Source organism: Cervus elaphus, chromosome 7, assembly GCF_910594005.1.
Source record: "Cervus elaphus chromosome 7, mCerEla1.1, whole genome shotgun sequence".
Lineage (NCBI taxonomy): Eukaryota > Metazoa > Chordata > Mammalia > Artiodactyla > Cervidae > Cervus > Cervus elaphus.
Window position 1 is genome coordinate 30,719,229 of NC_057821.1, and position 17,376 is coordinate 30,736,604.

Below are 17,376 nucleotides of genomic sequence, written 5' to 3' on the forward strand. Positions count from 1 at the left end.
CTAGTCAAAGATCCAGGGACAGAAGGCACAGTTCACTATACTGGGCTTTTTTGCTCCCTTCTCCCCCAAATTTGAGGGCTTCTCAGGTGGTGCTAGTGGTAAAGAATCTGCCTGCAATACAAAAGATTCGGGAGACGTGTGTTCAGTCCCTGGGTTGGGAAGATCTAGGGGAGGAAATGGCAACCAGCTCCAGTATTCTTGTCTGGAAGATACCATGGACAGGGGAGCCTGTTGGACTATATTCCATTGTGCCGCAAAGAGTTGAACAGGACTGAGTGACTGAGCACACACACCCCAAAATTTGAAGTATCAAAACATCTTTTTCTGTCTGAGATAGTATTCTGCTGATTTTGGCTCTTATTCTGAGGGAAAGATTACAAAATGAGACTATGTCAGAGAAATAGTGTCAGTATATGGTAATTTTTTATTTACAAACTTTAGCCATTGAAGAGTATGTGTGTGTGTGTTAGTTGCTCGGTCATGTCTGACTCATTGTGACCCCATGGACTATAGCCAGGCTTCTCCGTCCATGAGATTTTCCAGGCAAGAATACTGGAGTGGGTTGCCATTCCCTTTTCCATGGAATCTTCCTGATTCAGGGATTGAACCCAGGTCTCCTGCATTGCAGGTAGATTCTTTACAGTCTGAGCCACTAGGCAAGCTATTGAAGAGGGATGGGGAAGTAATTTGAGGGCCTATCATATGCCATTGCCTATGTGAGGTGCTTTACACGCATGATGTCATATAATCTCAGAATAATTCCTAGCCCAAGGTGACAGAGCTATCGATACTAAACTAAGAAACAGAGTAAGTAATTAGATTCCAATTCCTGTTTTTATACTACCATGCCGGGGAAACCTTTTTTTCTTTTATTTTTTTTTAAGTGCAAGAGGTAGTGGGTCCATGGAGGAATGGAAGCTACAGAGTGGTTGAAATTGCTGAGTAAATGAGTGAATTGAAGGAGCAAGGGTCAAAGGGAAGCAGAAAGGGATGAGATTGAAGGCAAAAGTACAGATACAAGCCTTGAAAAAGAAAAGACGTCTTCCTCTAAGAAGGAAAGGAGAAGAGTAAGAGAGTGGAGATAGGTAAAGTGAAGGACAGAGGATTTTTTTGAGATGGTCGTGATCTTGGAGAAATAGAAAACAAGATCATCTTCCCAGAAAGAAGGGGATGGGGACCTCGGAAGAGCATTGTCTATTAGCAAAATGAGAGATTTCACTCCTTTTTCCTTCCCTCTTTCCTTCTCATACCCTCTTTCCTTTCTCTTTCTCCCCATCTGTCTTTCTTTGTAATTTCTCTCATTATTTCCCTTTACTTTTCCCCCTTCCTTTCCTTCTTTCTCACTTTTGTCTTATTTCCCCATAAATTCTTTTCCACTCCTTTCTGCCTCTGCCTCTTTTTACCTTCTTTTCCTTCTCTTTGTCACTTCTCTATTTCTTTGAGCATAGACAAAAATGTAAAAGTGGTACATTTAATATACTTTAACAGTTAATATAGGGGAAATTACTTCCAACTGGGGAAGGGAAGGTTTCCCAGAAGAGGTGACATTTGTATTGGCCTTGAGTAGGATTATGGCAGGCTGTTAAATGGAAAGAAGTTTATTTCAAGTTTCAGAGAGCTGGGTGCCACTGCCCTGGATAGTATATTCTTGTTTAATGTTACCAGAGTGAGGTTCTAAGCCATATCTCATTTACCTCAGGTCTCAGTCCGCACTGAGGAACAGGAAATGTTCTTACAGGAGATCATACCCCTAAGAACAGAACAAGAACCCAGAATGTGCCTTCTGTCTGTGCAAGCCCAGCCAAAGTGTGAATCTGCAGAACTTGAAGCCCAGCAGAAGCAAGGTAAAGAAGGAAGACCCATCTTGGGAGGAAGGGGAAGACAGGGGCCAACATAGGACCCTGGGACTCTTTTATACTTTGTGCTGTTTGTGAGCTCTGAAGTCAGGAAGGTCTCTCAAGAACTCTGATGGCTCATGCATAGACCTGAGGCAGCCTGGTTTATCACTCTGCAACTCTTCTTTTCTCTTTATGTTAATATTTTCTCAATCCTGGCTGTATTTTATTTGAAATCACTTAGTTTAGTCCTTCTGATAGTTATTTTCCTCTATACTGACTTCGCTCCTGTGTATAGCCTTTATCCTACCAGACAATACCACTATCTTTATTCTGTGTCCTTCAGTAAATAAACCTTTGCCCCATGATCTCTGCAGCTAACTTTCAGATGGTTCAGGGAAAAATACATATATGTGCGTATACATACACACATATATATGTTATGTATATACCTGTATATTACTCTTATAGAGAGAAGGAGTAATAAAGCAGATGTGGCAAAATGTTCAAAGTGGGTGAAGGGGTGAAAGAATGTACTTTCCTTATTTCTGCTTTCTCTGTTTTGTCACTTACTTTTTAAAAACAGGTGAAAATTCACATGGTTGAAAAAAGTAATAACCTAAAGTTACCCAGTGAAAAGTTTTCCTGCCACTCTATTACCCTAGCCATTTGGCCTCCTTACCTCTGTTTTGAAATAGGTTGTCACTGTTACTAGTTTCTTGTGTGTCCTTCTAGAGATTTTTAACCATATATGTGTATCTCTCATATTCAAATATATTTTCCTTTCTTTATCACTAAGATTATAGAACCTTGTATTTTTTATTTCTTGACAGTTGCTTAATATTAAAATATATGACTATATCAGGCTCCCCAGGTGGCTCAGTGATAAAGAATCCACCTGCCAATGCAGGAGACAAGGGTTCAATCCCTGGGACAGGAAGATCCCTTGGAGAAGGAAATGGCAACCCACTCTAGTATTCTTGCCTGGGAGATCCCACGGGCAGAGAAGCCTGGTGAGGTAGAGTCGATGGGGTCACAAAAGAGTTGGACACAACTTAGTGACTAAACAACAACAATATGGCTATATCATGCAGTTAACTTATCTCCTGCTAATAACATTTAAGTTGGCCCCACTCTTTTACTATAACAAATAGTACTGTGATAAATAACCATATGTGTGAATATATTTGTAGCATAAATTTCTTCTAGGTGGAATTACTAGGTCAAAATATTTGTAATTTTGATATATATTGTCAAATTGCCCTCTAATAAAGCTTGGATCAATTTACACTCTTACTGGCAATGTTTGATATTCATGTCATGAGCACAGTGTTACATCAAGCTTTTGGCAAATCCAGTAGGTGAAAATTATACTCAATATTGTTTAAATCTGCTTTTCCCTTATTGTGAGGGGGAGCATCTTTTCTTGTGTTTAGGAGCTGTTGTATTTCCTTTCTTGGAAGCCATCAGTTTTTTCCTTTGCCCAGTTTTCTATTTGGTTACTGCTCTTTTTCTTAGCAGTTTTTGGAGTGCTTGTGTTTATTAGTTTTATTATGTGTTTATTCTATATTCTAGTGCCATTTTATAGTCATGCAGGATCTCTAAGTTCTTGTGTAATTTTTCATTTGAATAATCTTATGTTGCCTAATGAAAGTTGCTTTTTGCAACCACAGGAAACTAACGAGTATGATCCATTTTTAATTTCAGATATTGAGACTGGAAATGAGTATAGGAATTTAACTCTAAAGCAAGAAGTTTCTCAAGAAATGAAACCATATGGGAATATAGCTAGCAAATTTGAAAATGAAATGTCTCAACCAGCTAGGTGTGAAAAAACATATGAACCTGAAGAAAAAACAGGAGAGTCTTCTGAATATTCAAGGGAAGATAAAGAACCTACATGTGATGAACATGGAATAAGTTTGACTGAGAACTTAGATCTTTCTGAACACCAGAGAATTTGTCCAGGAGAAAAGCCTTATGTATGTGATGTCTGTGGAAGAGCTTTTAGTCAACACTCACGTTTCGTAGAACATCAGAGGATCCATACTGGAGACAGGCCCTACAAATGCAAAGAATGTGGAAAAACTTTCCGTGGGAGAACTGTGCTTATTCGACACAAAATAATACACACAGGAGAGAAACCATATAAATGTAATGAGTGTGGCAAAGCCTTTGGCCAGTGGTCAGCTCTTAATCAACATCAGAGACTTCACACAGGAGAGAAACACTACCACTGTAATGAATGTGGCAAAGCCTTTAGCCAGAAAGCAGGTCTCTTTCACCATCTCAAAATCCACACAAGAGACAAACCTTATCATTGTACTCAGTGTAATAGAAGTTTTAGTCGGCGTTCAATTCTTACCCAACATCAAGGAGTTCATACTGGGGCAAAGCCCTATGAGTGCAGTGAGTGTGGAAAAGCCTTTGTTTATAACTCCTCCCTTATTTCCCATCAGGAGATCCACCACAAAGAAAAATGCTATCAGTGTAAGGAATGTGGGAAGTCCTTCAGTCAGAGCGGCCTTATTCAGCATCAGAGAATCCATAATGGAGAGAAACCCTACAAATGTGATGTATGTGGAAAAGCCTTTATTCAGAGGACAAGTCTTATAGAACATCAACGAATTCACACTGGAGAGAGACCCTATAAATGTGATAAGTGTGGGAAGGCTTTCACTCAAAGATCAGTCCTCAAGGAACATCAGAGACTGCACACCGGAGAGAGGTCCTATAAATGCGATGGGTGTGGGAATGCCTTCCATGGAATCATCAGCCTCATTCAGCATCAGAGAATCCACACTGGGGAGAAACCCTACCAATGTGATGAATGTGGCAAAGCCTTCAGGCAGAGGTCAGATCTTAATAAACACCAGAGAATCCATAACAGAGGTGATCCCTATACATGTAAAGTGCATGGGGAGTCATTTACACAGAACCCAGCTCTTATTCAACATCAGACTACCCACAAAGCAGAAAAATCTGGTTCTGTGTGATAACTACAGGGAAACTATCTCACAGAATTCAGGCTAGGGAGAAATACTAGCTATGAGGACAAAATGTTAGTCACTATAAGCTATAAGGAAACCTTGGATATTTCATAAAAAATTCACTGTGTGCTCCTTTTCTCAAAAGAGTTTACAACCTAGTTTCGAAGATAGGTCCACCTGTTTAGTTAAGGCCATAGGACAGTAGAATTGATGCTCAAAATATTATAGAATTAAAGTGGCACTTGGAAAGAAGTAAGTGCTATAAATTCTGGAGGAGAGATCACTGTTGCCTGAAGTGGTCAGGAAAGATTTTAAAGGTAAAGGTTTGATGGGGATATTTGGAAAGCAAAAGGGAGAAAATATTTAGAGTAGAAGAAATTAATCAGAGTGCATGTGGTTTGCAAGCATCAGTGACAAAACAAGCCAACCTAAAGAGAGTTCATTCAGTTGGGCAGCTGATGGTATTGTGTTGGAAACACAACTTGAGGACAGACACTGGGAGGTCAGAATGCCAGTAATTTCACTGAGTACTTTGACACTTAAAGAATTTTTCTCATTTAATTTCTAAAATGTTTCTATAAAATGATTCTCCATTGTAAAAATGAGGATACTCTTGCTTATGGAGATGATGACACAGCTACAGTATTACACAAAGGAAGAGGCCAGAGGCTTAAGTGCAGGTCATTACAGTTCATTAAGTACTGTTCATTACAGGAGTGATTCCTCAACATCAGTGAACATCAGAATCACCTGTGGTGCTTGTTGAACATACCTGAGTCCCACTCGCAGATACTATGCTTCATTAGGTCTGAGATGGGGATTGAGAATCTTCATTTCTGTAGCTCCACAGTCACTTGATGTGCTATATAATTTGAGAAACATTGCATTGAATCACAGTTGCTGGTGAAGTGAGGAAGCATGAATACAGGCCCCTGCAGATTTTTAGCATGAGGAAAGCCTTTCAGGGGACATGTGCCAGCAGCTCTTTACAATGAACAGGGAATTAGACTACTGTCGTGCCTAAAAATTAGGGCTTCACGATGGCCATTCTAGCCCTTCAAATTTGAATGTTTCAAAACAGACCCACCTACATTCCAAGGCTCCCGGGGATCTTCTGAGTGCATGGTGTGTGTGTGTGTGAGTGCATTGTGTGTGTGTGTGTGTGTGTGTGTGTGTGTGGAGGGCTGCTGGTGTTCTCTGTTTTATACTTCTCTTTTTTCCCACCTCTGTGTTCTGAGTTCTTTTACAGTTTTTTGGCTTGTATACCTTCTTGAGCATATAAAAAAGACAAGGGTTAGTGATTCTTTCCTTCGGGCTTCAGGGGAAAAAAAAATTAACTGAAAACTGGTTGACATTTCCCCTATATTACTGAGTAAATTCTGTTTTTGATGAGAACCTATGATGATTACTGTAGTAGGTAACAGGCAAGTCACAGAAGTACATATAGCTCCTGGTCTATTTATCTGTTTACAGAAATCATATTTGATCTCTGCTGAGATGTTGATTTATTTCTTTTCCTTTCTCCCTTGCCACAGCAAACTCCACAGTTCCTAGGACTACATTCCCACCCCATCCCACCCAACTTCAGTCCCCTCATTTCCCCTCACTTCTAGCTGGTCAGTGGGTTTGAAGTGGTGAGATACTGATAGAAGAGATAGAGGAGAAAAAAGAAGGATAATTCACCACTCTTTAACTAGTCATAACAACTTTTCTGCCCAGCCCTTTCTCTCACTTCCCCCTTCTGTGAAAGACTCTACCCCCATTTCCCTAGTGTGTCTATCTCCCATCCCTTTGTCCATAATCCTAGTATAAGACATAATATCATCATTGGCTTTGAGCCAGGAGAGTCCCCAGTCCTATAGAAATATATATATATGTTCCTAACTTCCTAAATTGTAATTGTGAACACATTTTCTCTTAAAAATGATAATAGTATTAGTACTATAACTTAGGCATATAGTTAGGCATGAAGTGTCATACTGGTTTTGGGGATTAGTATTTACAATGATTGTGGGAAAACTTTCTGGGTTCACAACATGGGAAAGCAAATTAACATTTGGAAAACAATTCATTCTCAAGTGGACTGTTTATTTAATAATAAGACCAACATTGGAATTGTGCATATAGGCACTGAGGCAGCTAGGATTGAAAACCTAATTTTTTATGTCTGGGAAACAAACAAAGATCCTAGAACTAAGCCTGAGGGCTCTAGCTATAAGTATTGAAGCATGCTAAATCGCTTCAGTTGTGTCCAGCTCTTTGCAATGCTATAGACTAGCCTGCTCCTCTGGGATTCTCCAGGCAAGAATATTGGAGTGGGCTGCCATGCCCTCCTTCAGGGGATCTTCCTGACCCAGGAATCAAACCCACATCTCATATATCTGCTGCGTTGGCAGGTGGGTTCTTTACCACTAGCACCACCATAAGTATTGATGTATGAGGCCTATTCCCTAAGGTTACTCAGTCTCAAGTTTCTCTCATGTAAACTCAACCATTTGGAGGGGGCTTGACTTAGTAACAAGAACCTTCATGAGAACATCTCTACCAAACTGATGCTTGTCCATACTTGTCATCTAATCAGATTTCACAGACATGTTCTCCAAACTGAAGTTACTCTTCATAGTAATGTCAGAGCCTCTCTAATCTGATTGCTCAGTAGAATGCAATTGTTATTTTAAACTTGCTCTCTACTCTCCAGTGCTGTTAATAGCAGTCTCTCCAGTTCATCTGCTTAACATGTTCTCTCAATGCATACAAGTTCCTCCATTTCCCTCTCAAGTAAAGAGAACTATAAAGGAACCATAAACAAAGACCCAGAACAATGGACTATGCCTATCATATAGAAGAATAGAGTTCATAGCATTTAAAAATAAATGTGGGAGGTTTGTTCTGGTTGGTTTTTATGCTTAAATACAGTTGTAACAACAACAACAAAAAAAGGGTGCAGTGGCATGGGATTTCCAGGTAGGCATCAAAGGGGTCAAACTAGTCTGCGATAGGAGAAGGTAAAAGGTTACTAAATGGAACTAAATCGGCAACAGAGAAAACAAGGCTATGAGAGGGCAAGTGGAGGACATGTTAGATAAGGAATTGGAGAGTGCAATAACAGAAAATACCTTGTGACGAAGTCGAGTACATTTTTATGTATAATAGATGGCATGATAATGACAGGATCTAGGAAATCAGTTCATTTATGTGGATTTTTAAATCAAAACAGGAGGTGATATGAAAGTAAAGCCAGTCCACAAGAGAAGTATTGACAGTAATACAAAGCCAAATAGAGCAGCTGGTATAAAGCTCAAATGAATCATGAGGCAGCAGCTTAGAAATAACATTAAGGATGAGAATAAGATTGATTAGCTTCCCCTTTCTATTTGATTGAAGATAGCCAAGACAGCCTGTTGTTTCATGTCCAGTTCTAACTGTTAACTTCCTGACCTGCATACAGATTTCTCAGGAGACAGGTAAGGTGGTCTGGTACTCCTGTCTCTCTCAGAATTTTCCACAGTTTTTTGTGATCCACACAGTCAAAGGCTTTGGCATAGTCAATAAAGCAGAAATAGATGTTTTTCTGGAACTCTCTTGCTTTTTCGATGATCCAGCAGATGTTGGCAATTTGATCTCTGGTTCCTCTGCCTTTTCTAAATCCAGCTTAAACATCTGGAAGTTCACGTATTGCTGAAGCCTGGCTGTATATTGTCACCCTGCTTATTTAACTTATATACAGAGTACATCATGAGAAACGCTGGGCTGGAGGAAGCACAAGCTGGAATCAAGATTGCTGGGAGAAATATCAATAACCTCAGATATGCAGATGACACCACCCTTATGGCAGAAAGTGAAGAAGGACTAAAGAACCTCTTGATAAAAGTGAAAGAGGAGAGTGAAAAAGTTGGCTTAAAAGCTCAACATTCAGAAAACTAAGATCATGGCATCTGGTCCCATCACTTCATGGCAAATAGATGGGGAAACAGTGGCTGACTTTATTTTTGGGGGGGCTCTAACATCACTGCGTATGGTGATTGCAGCCATGAAATTAAAAGATGCTTACTCCTTGGAAGGAAAGTTACGACCAACCTAGATGGCATATTAAAAAGCAGAGACGTTACTTTGCCAACAAAGGTCTGTCTTGTCAAGACTATAGTTTTTCCAGTAGTCATGTATGGATGTGAGAGTTGGAATATAAAGAAAGCTGAGCGCCAAAGAATTGATGCTTTTGAACTGTGGTGTTGGAGAAGACTCTTGAGAGTCCCTTGGACTGCAAGGAGATCCAACCAGTCCATCCTAAAGGAGATCAGTCCTGAGCGTTCATTGGAAGAACTGATGTTGAGGCTGAAACTCCAATACTTTGGCCACCTGATGTGAAGAACTGCCTCATTTGAAAAGACCCTGATGCTAGGAAAGATTGAGGGCAGGAGGAGAAGGGGATGACAGAGGATGAGATGGTTGGATGGCATCACCGACTCGATGGACATGAGTTTGAGTAAGCTCTGGGAGTTGGTGATAGACAGGGAGGCCTGGTGTGATGCAGTCCATGGGGTTGCAAAGTCAGACATGACTGAGCAACTGAACTGAATGGAACCAAGATGTTTACTAAGGCAAAAGCACCTGGAGAGGTTGGGGGAGAATCAAATTTCTAAAGCAATGAAAAGTAAACTGAGCTTTAAACATGGGTTTCAGATGAAAAGGTATCCTGACAATCACAAAAGGGTTCCAGAGAGTGTAATAGAAAGGGACTGAAAGGAAGATGGGCCCCCTCTGATAAAAAAGAAAAAATGTGGGGAGGGGTTGACCAGGGCTCTAGGATTGAGAAATTTCCTGGGGCATGGTGGGTGAGGATGGAGGTGGAGAGTGATCAGATGGAAGCACTTAGAAAAGCTGTGCACTCCTGCCCTCACAACAGAAGTAGCCTCTTCTGTTAATATCCAGTGATTGGCCACTAGAGTTGTTAGAACAAAATCATTATTATTGGCAATCTTTAGGAATAGATGAAGGGATTAACAGTATTATGTGCTATTTACTAACTGCTTACTAAGGGCCAGACATTACTAAATGCTTTGCTCACACTGTTTCATTTTTACCTGGGGAAACGGAAATCAGTAAAGGTACTTGAGGTCACAGAGTTAGTATGTGGGGGGCCAGGATATGAACTCAGCAGATGCAGAGCCCACTCTGTTTCAGAACAAACCGCATGTTGCAGAGGTATTCAGAGCTTTGAGTTACTAGTGAGTAGTAGTAGTGAACGTCACTTAGTCGTGTCCGACTCTTGTAACCCCATGGTCTGTAGCCTGCCAGGTTCCTCTGTCCATGGGATTCTCCAGGCAAGAATACTGGAGTGGGTTGCCATTTCCTTCTCCAGGGGATCTTCCCGATCCAGGAATCGAACCCATGTATCCTGCATTGCAGGCAGATTCTTTACCGACTGAGCTAGGAGGGAAGCCCTCTTTGAGTTATTACCTATAGAAAATTTTTCAACTCCTATCAATATTAAGGAAGATACTTAAACTCCAGAGTCCTAGAGTGATAATATCTCCATCCTCTTGTATACTAAATCTTGAATGAAGTTTGGCCAGTGTAAATATCTAATTCTTGTTGCCTGCAGAATGAGGATGTATGCAGGAGACATTTCAATTTAAAAATGGGCTCTTTATAGGAAAAGATCACATTCCTAGCTTAGAATCATTGTTTTCTGCATTATTCTGACAGAATAAGGGATATTTGACTGTTTAATACAAATCATAGAGATTAAATAATATCCCCATTATGGATGTATCCAGTAACTCACTATGGGTATATCAGTACCTTTGATGAGGGTTTTTTAAAAGTGATTTTATATTTGTAGCTAGTACCATTTCTTGGACTTAAAAAACCATAGATAAGTATATATTATATATTTCTTTCAGTTACCCTTTCTGACTCCACAAGCCCGGAATTTATTTGAGCAATGGGTGTGCTTATTTAACAGAGGATAATCATTTTGATTGGGGCTTCTCCGGTGGCTCAGTTGCAAAGAATCTGCCTGCCAATGCAGAAGTGGGTTGGGGAGATACCCAGAAAAAGGAAATAGCAACCTACTACAGTATTCTTGCCCGAGAAATCCCATGGATGGAGGAGCCTGGCGGGCTTCAGTCCATGGGATCACAAGAGTCAGACATGACTAAGCGACTAAACGTTTATTTTGATAAACTTTTAATTGAATTTTCTCAACTTTCAACCTTTTACACTGCAGATTTTACATTATAAAGCTCCTCCAGAAGTTCATCATTTTATAAGAATTTCTTTGGATCTTTTCTCCTTCCAAATGTTTCTGGGTATAACTGGTAAGGAGTTCCTGCACATTACTCTTTTTTTTCCCCTGCACATTATTCTTGTACATAGTACTTTAATATATTTATAAAGTAGGTATGGATATATTCTATATAAAATATATATTGTATTTAATTTTAATACATATAATCTGATTTTATAATTTGATTTCAACAAAACCAACTTTGATAAGTATTTTAAACTTCGCAGTTGATTAGCTCCCTAGCTGACATTGTGAGGTCATTATTGAGAGCCAACATTTATCCATTGCTTTACTGGAAACAATTGATTCTCTTCACACTCATGTAAAAGACCTTTTCCAGGTCTGAAAACCCAGCAGTCAAGGCTCCCAGAGCTTTCCCCCATCACAGTTCAAGGTGATCTTTGGGGATATATGCTTGCTCCGCCAGTCATCTTCCTAAGCCCAAATGGCCTGGTCCTGGGTGTCCCAAGGATTCCTAAGAGGAGACCATTTGTTGCCTCTGATTTATGCAGATCTTCATTATTCCTGTCTGCACTTTATATGCATTTCATGCATTTTGACCTAATGCCTCAGCTCAGCCTACTTAAGTGAAATATTTAAGAATATGTGTCTCATCATTTTATTCCCGATAAAGAAGGAGGCAATTTAGGAACTCTACAGCTTGCTGTAGCCAAATTAGCTAAGTGACATTGGGCCTCAGTTTCCTCATAATGTAAAATATTGTTAAAATACCTTCCTCTGCCTGGGGAGAGATAGGATAATAGTTATATGGATAAGTGAGTTTTATATAAAGTGCTTAGAACAGTGCTTAGCACCTAAGTACTTTATTTGTTGTTCAGTCGCTAAGTCATGTCTGACTCTGCGACTGCATGAAATGCAGCATTCCAGGCTTCCCTTGTCCTTCACTATCTCCCAGAGTTTGCTTAAATTCATTCACTGAGTTGACTTTGCCATCCAACCATCTCATCTTCTGTCATCTCCTTCTCCTCTTGCTCTCAATCTTTCCCAGCATTAGGTTCTTTCCCAATGAGTTGGTTCTTTGCATCAGGTGGCCCAAGTATTGGGCCTTCAGCATTAGTCCTTCTAATGAATATTCAGGGTTGATTTCCTTTAGGATTGACTAGTTTGATCTCCTTGCTGTCCAAGGGACTCTCAAGAGTCTTCTCCAGCACCACAATTTGAAAGCATCAATTCTTTGGTGTTCAGCCTTCTTTATGGTCCAACTTTCAACTGTACGTGCCTAATGGAAAAACTGTAGCTTTGACTCTATGGCCCTTTGTTGGCAAAGTGATGATGTCTCTGCTTTTTTAATACCCTGTCTAGGTTTGTCATAACTTTCCTTCCAAGGAGCAAGCGTCTTTTAATTTTGTGGCTGCAGTCACCGTCTGAAGTGATTTTGGAACCCTAGAAAATAAAATCTGTCACCTTTTCCACTTTTCCCCTCAGCCGTGAAGTGATGAGACCAGATGTCATGATCTTAGTTTTTTGGATGTTAAGTTTTAAGCCTGCTTTTTCACTCTACTCTTTCACCTTCATCAAGAGGATCTTTAGTTTCTCTTTGCTTTCTGCCATTAGAGTGGTATCATCTGCATATTTGAGGTTGTTGATAGTTCTCTTGGCAATCTTGATTCCCACTTGAGATTCAAGAGCTTTATAGATGTTTGCTTTGTTTATTGCCCTGGGTTCTCTCAAATGCATGGCCTCTAGAAGCTCCTGTCTCTCCTTCTCTCCTCTTGAAGGCGAGAGGAGAAGGGGAGGACAGAGGATGAGATGGTTGGATGGCATTACCGACTCAATGGACATAAGTTTGAGTAATCTCCAGGAGTTGGTGATGGACAAGGAGGCCTGGTGTGCTGCAGTCCATGGGGTTGCAAAGAGTCAGACACGACTGAGTGACTGAACTGACTGACTGACTAGAAGCTCCAGCCCCAGGCCAGAGAGAACCTGTAACGATGCTGCAGATTTCCCAGGACTGTTGCATTGTTGCAGCTGAAATGAAAGCTCCCTCTCTGCTATGCTTTTCCTTATCTTGGACTGTGATGAACAGTGGACGGCAGGAGACAAACATCGCCTAGACTGCCTGGGAAAGATTTTCCTATCTTTTGTTTTTACCTACCCTTGTTAGTTATCAGCAATAACTAGCAGCAAGGGGGGGTTCGCTTTTTGTTTTGGGAGCTGCTCTTTCGAAGTTCTGTAGTGGGAAGGCGAACCCCGGGGGGCAGGGTTGGGGGGGAGACTGTCCAGCCCCAGCCTCAGAGTGCAGCCCCCTGGAGTTACCCAACCCAGCTGCCCAAACCTGTGCTGCTCAGCAGGGGCAGAGATGCTGCCAGGCAACCATAGAGAGGAGAGACCCTCCAGGTTCCTAGAGAAGACCTAAGGGTGAGAGGGTCGTTGATTGCTGCTGGCTTGAACTGCAAGCTCTTTTGGCCTTTGTGTTGTAGGGGTCTGTGGTCACCGGTTTGTAGACTCCGGCTTTGACTCCGTGCATATCTGGCCCTTTGGGGGCTCTGCTGAAGTTCAGTGTGATGATTGATATGCAGGGGAAAGATGGTTTCCAAGTCTTGAGTTGTAATAGGATATTGGGGATGTTGAGAAAGAGGAAAGTCTTACCTCAGTTTGGTAAAAGGAAAGTTTCGTTCTTTTGAGATGATCCCACTCATGACTCTCCCTAGAATAAATAGGAACAAATTAGGACATAGAGTCAACTTACTGGTTGTATGGCTTTTAGCAAATAGCTTAATCCCTCTGTGCCTCAGTATCGTTCATATGTCAGATGGAATTATAAAATCTTAGATGAGTTAAATTTACAGTCAATTTTCAATAACTGTTATTTTCTCATCTCTGATGGTTTACTGTTTGAGATTCTCAGAAGAGGGGAACCAAAGGGAAGAGGGTCATGGTCTTTCTCCCAAGCCTTATTAACTTACACATTTAGGAAGTAAGAGTTTTAGCAGATAGTGCTGGATAATAATTTGCAGTCATTCCCACTCATAAATTTCTTAGCTTTCTGACAGAGTTCCTTTTTTCTTTCAGTGCATTACCAGGTAAGTGAATTTTGGGGTAAGAGCTAAATAAAATTCAGAGTTTCTGTTAATTGTGTTGTTTTATGCCTCAGGAAGAAGACTAGCTACAAGGAAATACTTCTGAAAAATCAATGTGAACCCCAAGCTGGTGTGAATCTTCTTCTGAGCTCGCTTATTCCAGAATGGCAGTCCTCTTGCAGAAAAGATCTCTACTAGTGACTGATGGTAGAGGGCCAGGGTTGTGCCTGTCCAAGAATCAGACTGGCACAGCAAAATCTTTCTTCAGATTTTAAGTTGTTGCTACCAGGAAATAGATACTTGAACCTCACAGGGCTATCAGAAGATGGGAGCTCTGCCCACAGATGCAGAGACCAGAGATACAGACCGAGGAGCGGGTGCTAGAGTAGGTCCTGACCTCTGCTTGGAGAACTGCAAACCTAGAGAGGATAATATCATCCAGAATGTGGAGAAGAGGCATCAGTTATGCTGGAGAAGTTAAAGAGACAGCTTGACAGACAAGCCTTAAGGTGGGAAGGGTTGGGAGGATGATTTATGGCTTGAGTAGTGAAAGGAATAACATAGAAAGCAGCAAAACCGAACTTCAGGATGCATCAGATGTATCTGGAGCTATAACCCCTTATCACCTTCATGGGCTTTAATTTCCCTGGATGTTCATGTACACCTCTGGAACCTTCTCTCTATATTGGGTTTTTATTGTTGGTGGTGTTGTATGAGTATTTTTACTGAGGGACTAGCTTCATATTCGGTTTTCCAAGAGCATCTCTTCATCTCATTGCTTTTAGGGTCCAGGTAGAAAAGGATAGAACAAGATACGCTTTTGGCAAGTTAGTACCCTGGAATCAGAAGTGTCAGGTCCAGCCTGTTAAAACACTTAGTTTTACTCTCACATATTGCCTTATGAAGTGAAAAGCAGATGAGAGAGCAAATCTGCTGAGAAAGAAGACATCCTTGAAAGGCAGCTTTTTAGAACTATTGTAAGTAGTATCTTTTCCCTGGGAACCATGCACCTACCCATCTTCTCATTGCCCAATTCTTTAGGTAGAAGCTGTTATTCATATTTGTGAAGGTGTTTGTGTTTTGTTGTTTTGACTTTTTCAACTTCTTTAGCTTCAAAATGTTTTTCTTCTTATCTTTTAATCCTGAATATTACCTGAAAAAGTTATTTTCCCCACTGTAAGTTTTCCAGCTTACTTATTTCCCCACATCAAAATAGTATGCATTTTTGAAACTAATTTACCTGTTGCTTCAAGTTAACTTTTATTATATGCCATTGTTTGTGGATCCACTTAACAAACATTTATGGAACATTTTGTTTGTAGTACTGGCCTCGATACATTTCATTTGGCATAAATGGTACTCATAATTACCCTTGAGCAAATTAAATTTCTCTTGGTTTCATGATATTCTCTTTTTTTCATATGTGGATTCAAACTGATCTCTTCTTAACTTTTTTTATTATACTTTCCTGATTCTTTGTCACATTCTGTGAGAAAATACTCTGTGCTCTTCCAGTTTCTTTCTGCCCAGCTCTCGCTTCACAAACTGAAACCTCACATGCCTTCTTGGGCATTTTTCAAAACTGAGTTGGCAGTTTAGGGAAACTGAAAAAGCATGCACTTTAGGTAAAACTGAGTTTTATCTTTATCATTGTTTCTCATCATTAATCTCATGATCTCAGGAGAAGAGACAACTGACATTTGAATTGTCTGTGAATTTTTTTAGATGGAGTTACTGAGAATGAAAATAAGGACTTGTCTCCAACACAAAAAAAATCTGAAGATGCTTAGTCATGTGGGGGCAGTCTGCAGAATTACAACACCAGTGCAGTAAGTTAGTAAAAGCTTTAATCACTAGTTAGTCATTACTCAGCATTAGGGAGCACATACCAAAGAAAATGCTTGAGAACAACATGTTTGTAAAGGCTTTTGTTTACAGTGGGTCCCTCCTTTCCCACTAGGAAATCTATCACAAGGGAAATGCTGTCAGTATAAAGAATGTGGGAAAGTCATATTTGACATTAGAAAATCCACAAAAGCGAGAAACTGCATACATGTGATGACTGTAAGAAGGCCTTCATTCATCATGGAAACCTTCTAGAACATTATGTGAAGGAAGCAGGAGGAAGGCCTTCAGCCAGAAGTCAGAACTGACTGCACTATAGATTATACATGGGAGACAGATCTTCTAAATGTGATGAATGTGGAAATGTTTTCCATGGAATCATAGCATTATTCAGCACTGGGGAGAAGATCACACTAAAGAAAAACTGAGTGTCATGGGTTTGGAAAAGTCTTCAGAGGCTGGACTTTAGAAAATATCAGGGAGTGCATATTAGACAGGCTCTTATAAATGAGAAGATTGTAGGAAATTGTTTGGACAGATATCAAGCCTCAACAACAGAGTCTCCACAATATTGGAAAATTCATATAATTAATGTAAATGGGCAAGATGTATGGGGATTGGATATCTTAAATTGCCCATTGTAGCCACAAAGAACATTCAGTGAATTTCTCAAGTCAAGAAAAGGAAAAGTCAGAAGTTCTTTTTGCTTCCCAAAGGAGTCTATAAACATGAATGATCAGGAGTTTTGAAATGAAGATGTTTACCTGCATCCCTGGACTTGTGGTACTGTCTTCAAGATGACTGTTGGGGACATGTTATTTTTCCATGCCCACTCTAATCTCACATCTTAAATTCATTCAAGTGTAGACAATATTGTCTACTGTTTGTTGTAAATTAATTTTTATGGGCTAAATAGGCTTGTATGAGTACCCCAGGACATAAAAATGACATTTTTAAAGTTTCAGTAAGTATAATGAAAGGAACCACATCATTGAATTGTTAGTACTTTTTAAATTTTGGCACTGCCTCTGTGTTCTAACACAAGGTCATAGAGGTGTTGATCACAGAGTATGTATTTCCCAGCTTTTTTTTTTAAAGATAGAAAATGATATTTCCCATATAGCTTTGGCAGATAATAAGAGGTTATTTTCTCATAGATAACACAATATAATATTCTGGAGGCTAATATTTTGAAGTAACATTACTTTCAGTTCTAAAACCTACAGGCTAAAAGAGGAAAGAATTTTATATTCTCAGCTATATTCTCAAAGCTATTCTCAGCAATTTGGCAGTGTAGCCCAATCTCTATGAGAATGAAGCTTATGGATTTTATAGTAGGTCATTAAATATAGGAACCACAGATTTCAAAACATTGC

The 17,376-nt window shown here is 40.0% G+C and overlaps 1 protein-coding gene across 4 annotated transcripts in view; it reads left to right on the top strand.

Annotated features, from left to right (window-relative positions):
- LOC122697376 (zinc finger and SCAN domain-containing protein 12-like) overlaps positions 1-15,561 on the top strand; it is a 66,131-nt gene extending 50,570 nt beyond the window's left edge. For 3 of the 4 annotated variants that reach the window (XM_043908168.1, XM_043908166.1, XM_043908167.1), the window contains exons 3-4: positions 1,700-1,844; positions 3,543-6,122. In XM_043908168.1, coding sequence (XP_043764103.1) covers positions 1,700-1,844; positions 3,543-4,831 — 1,434 coding nt within the window. In that variant the 3' untranslated portion in view covers positions 4,832-6,122. Of the gene's footprint in view, positions 1-1,699; positions 1,845-3,542; positions 6,123-14,229 lie in introns of those variants that run through there. The other variant, XM_043908169.1, reaches the window with a different exon arrangement.
- The last annotated feature ends 1,815 nt before the right edge of the window (positions 15,562-17,376 follow it).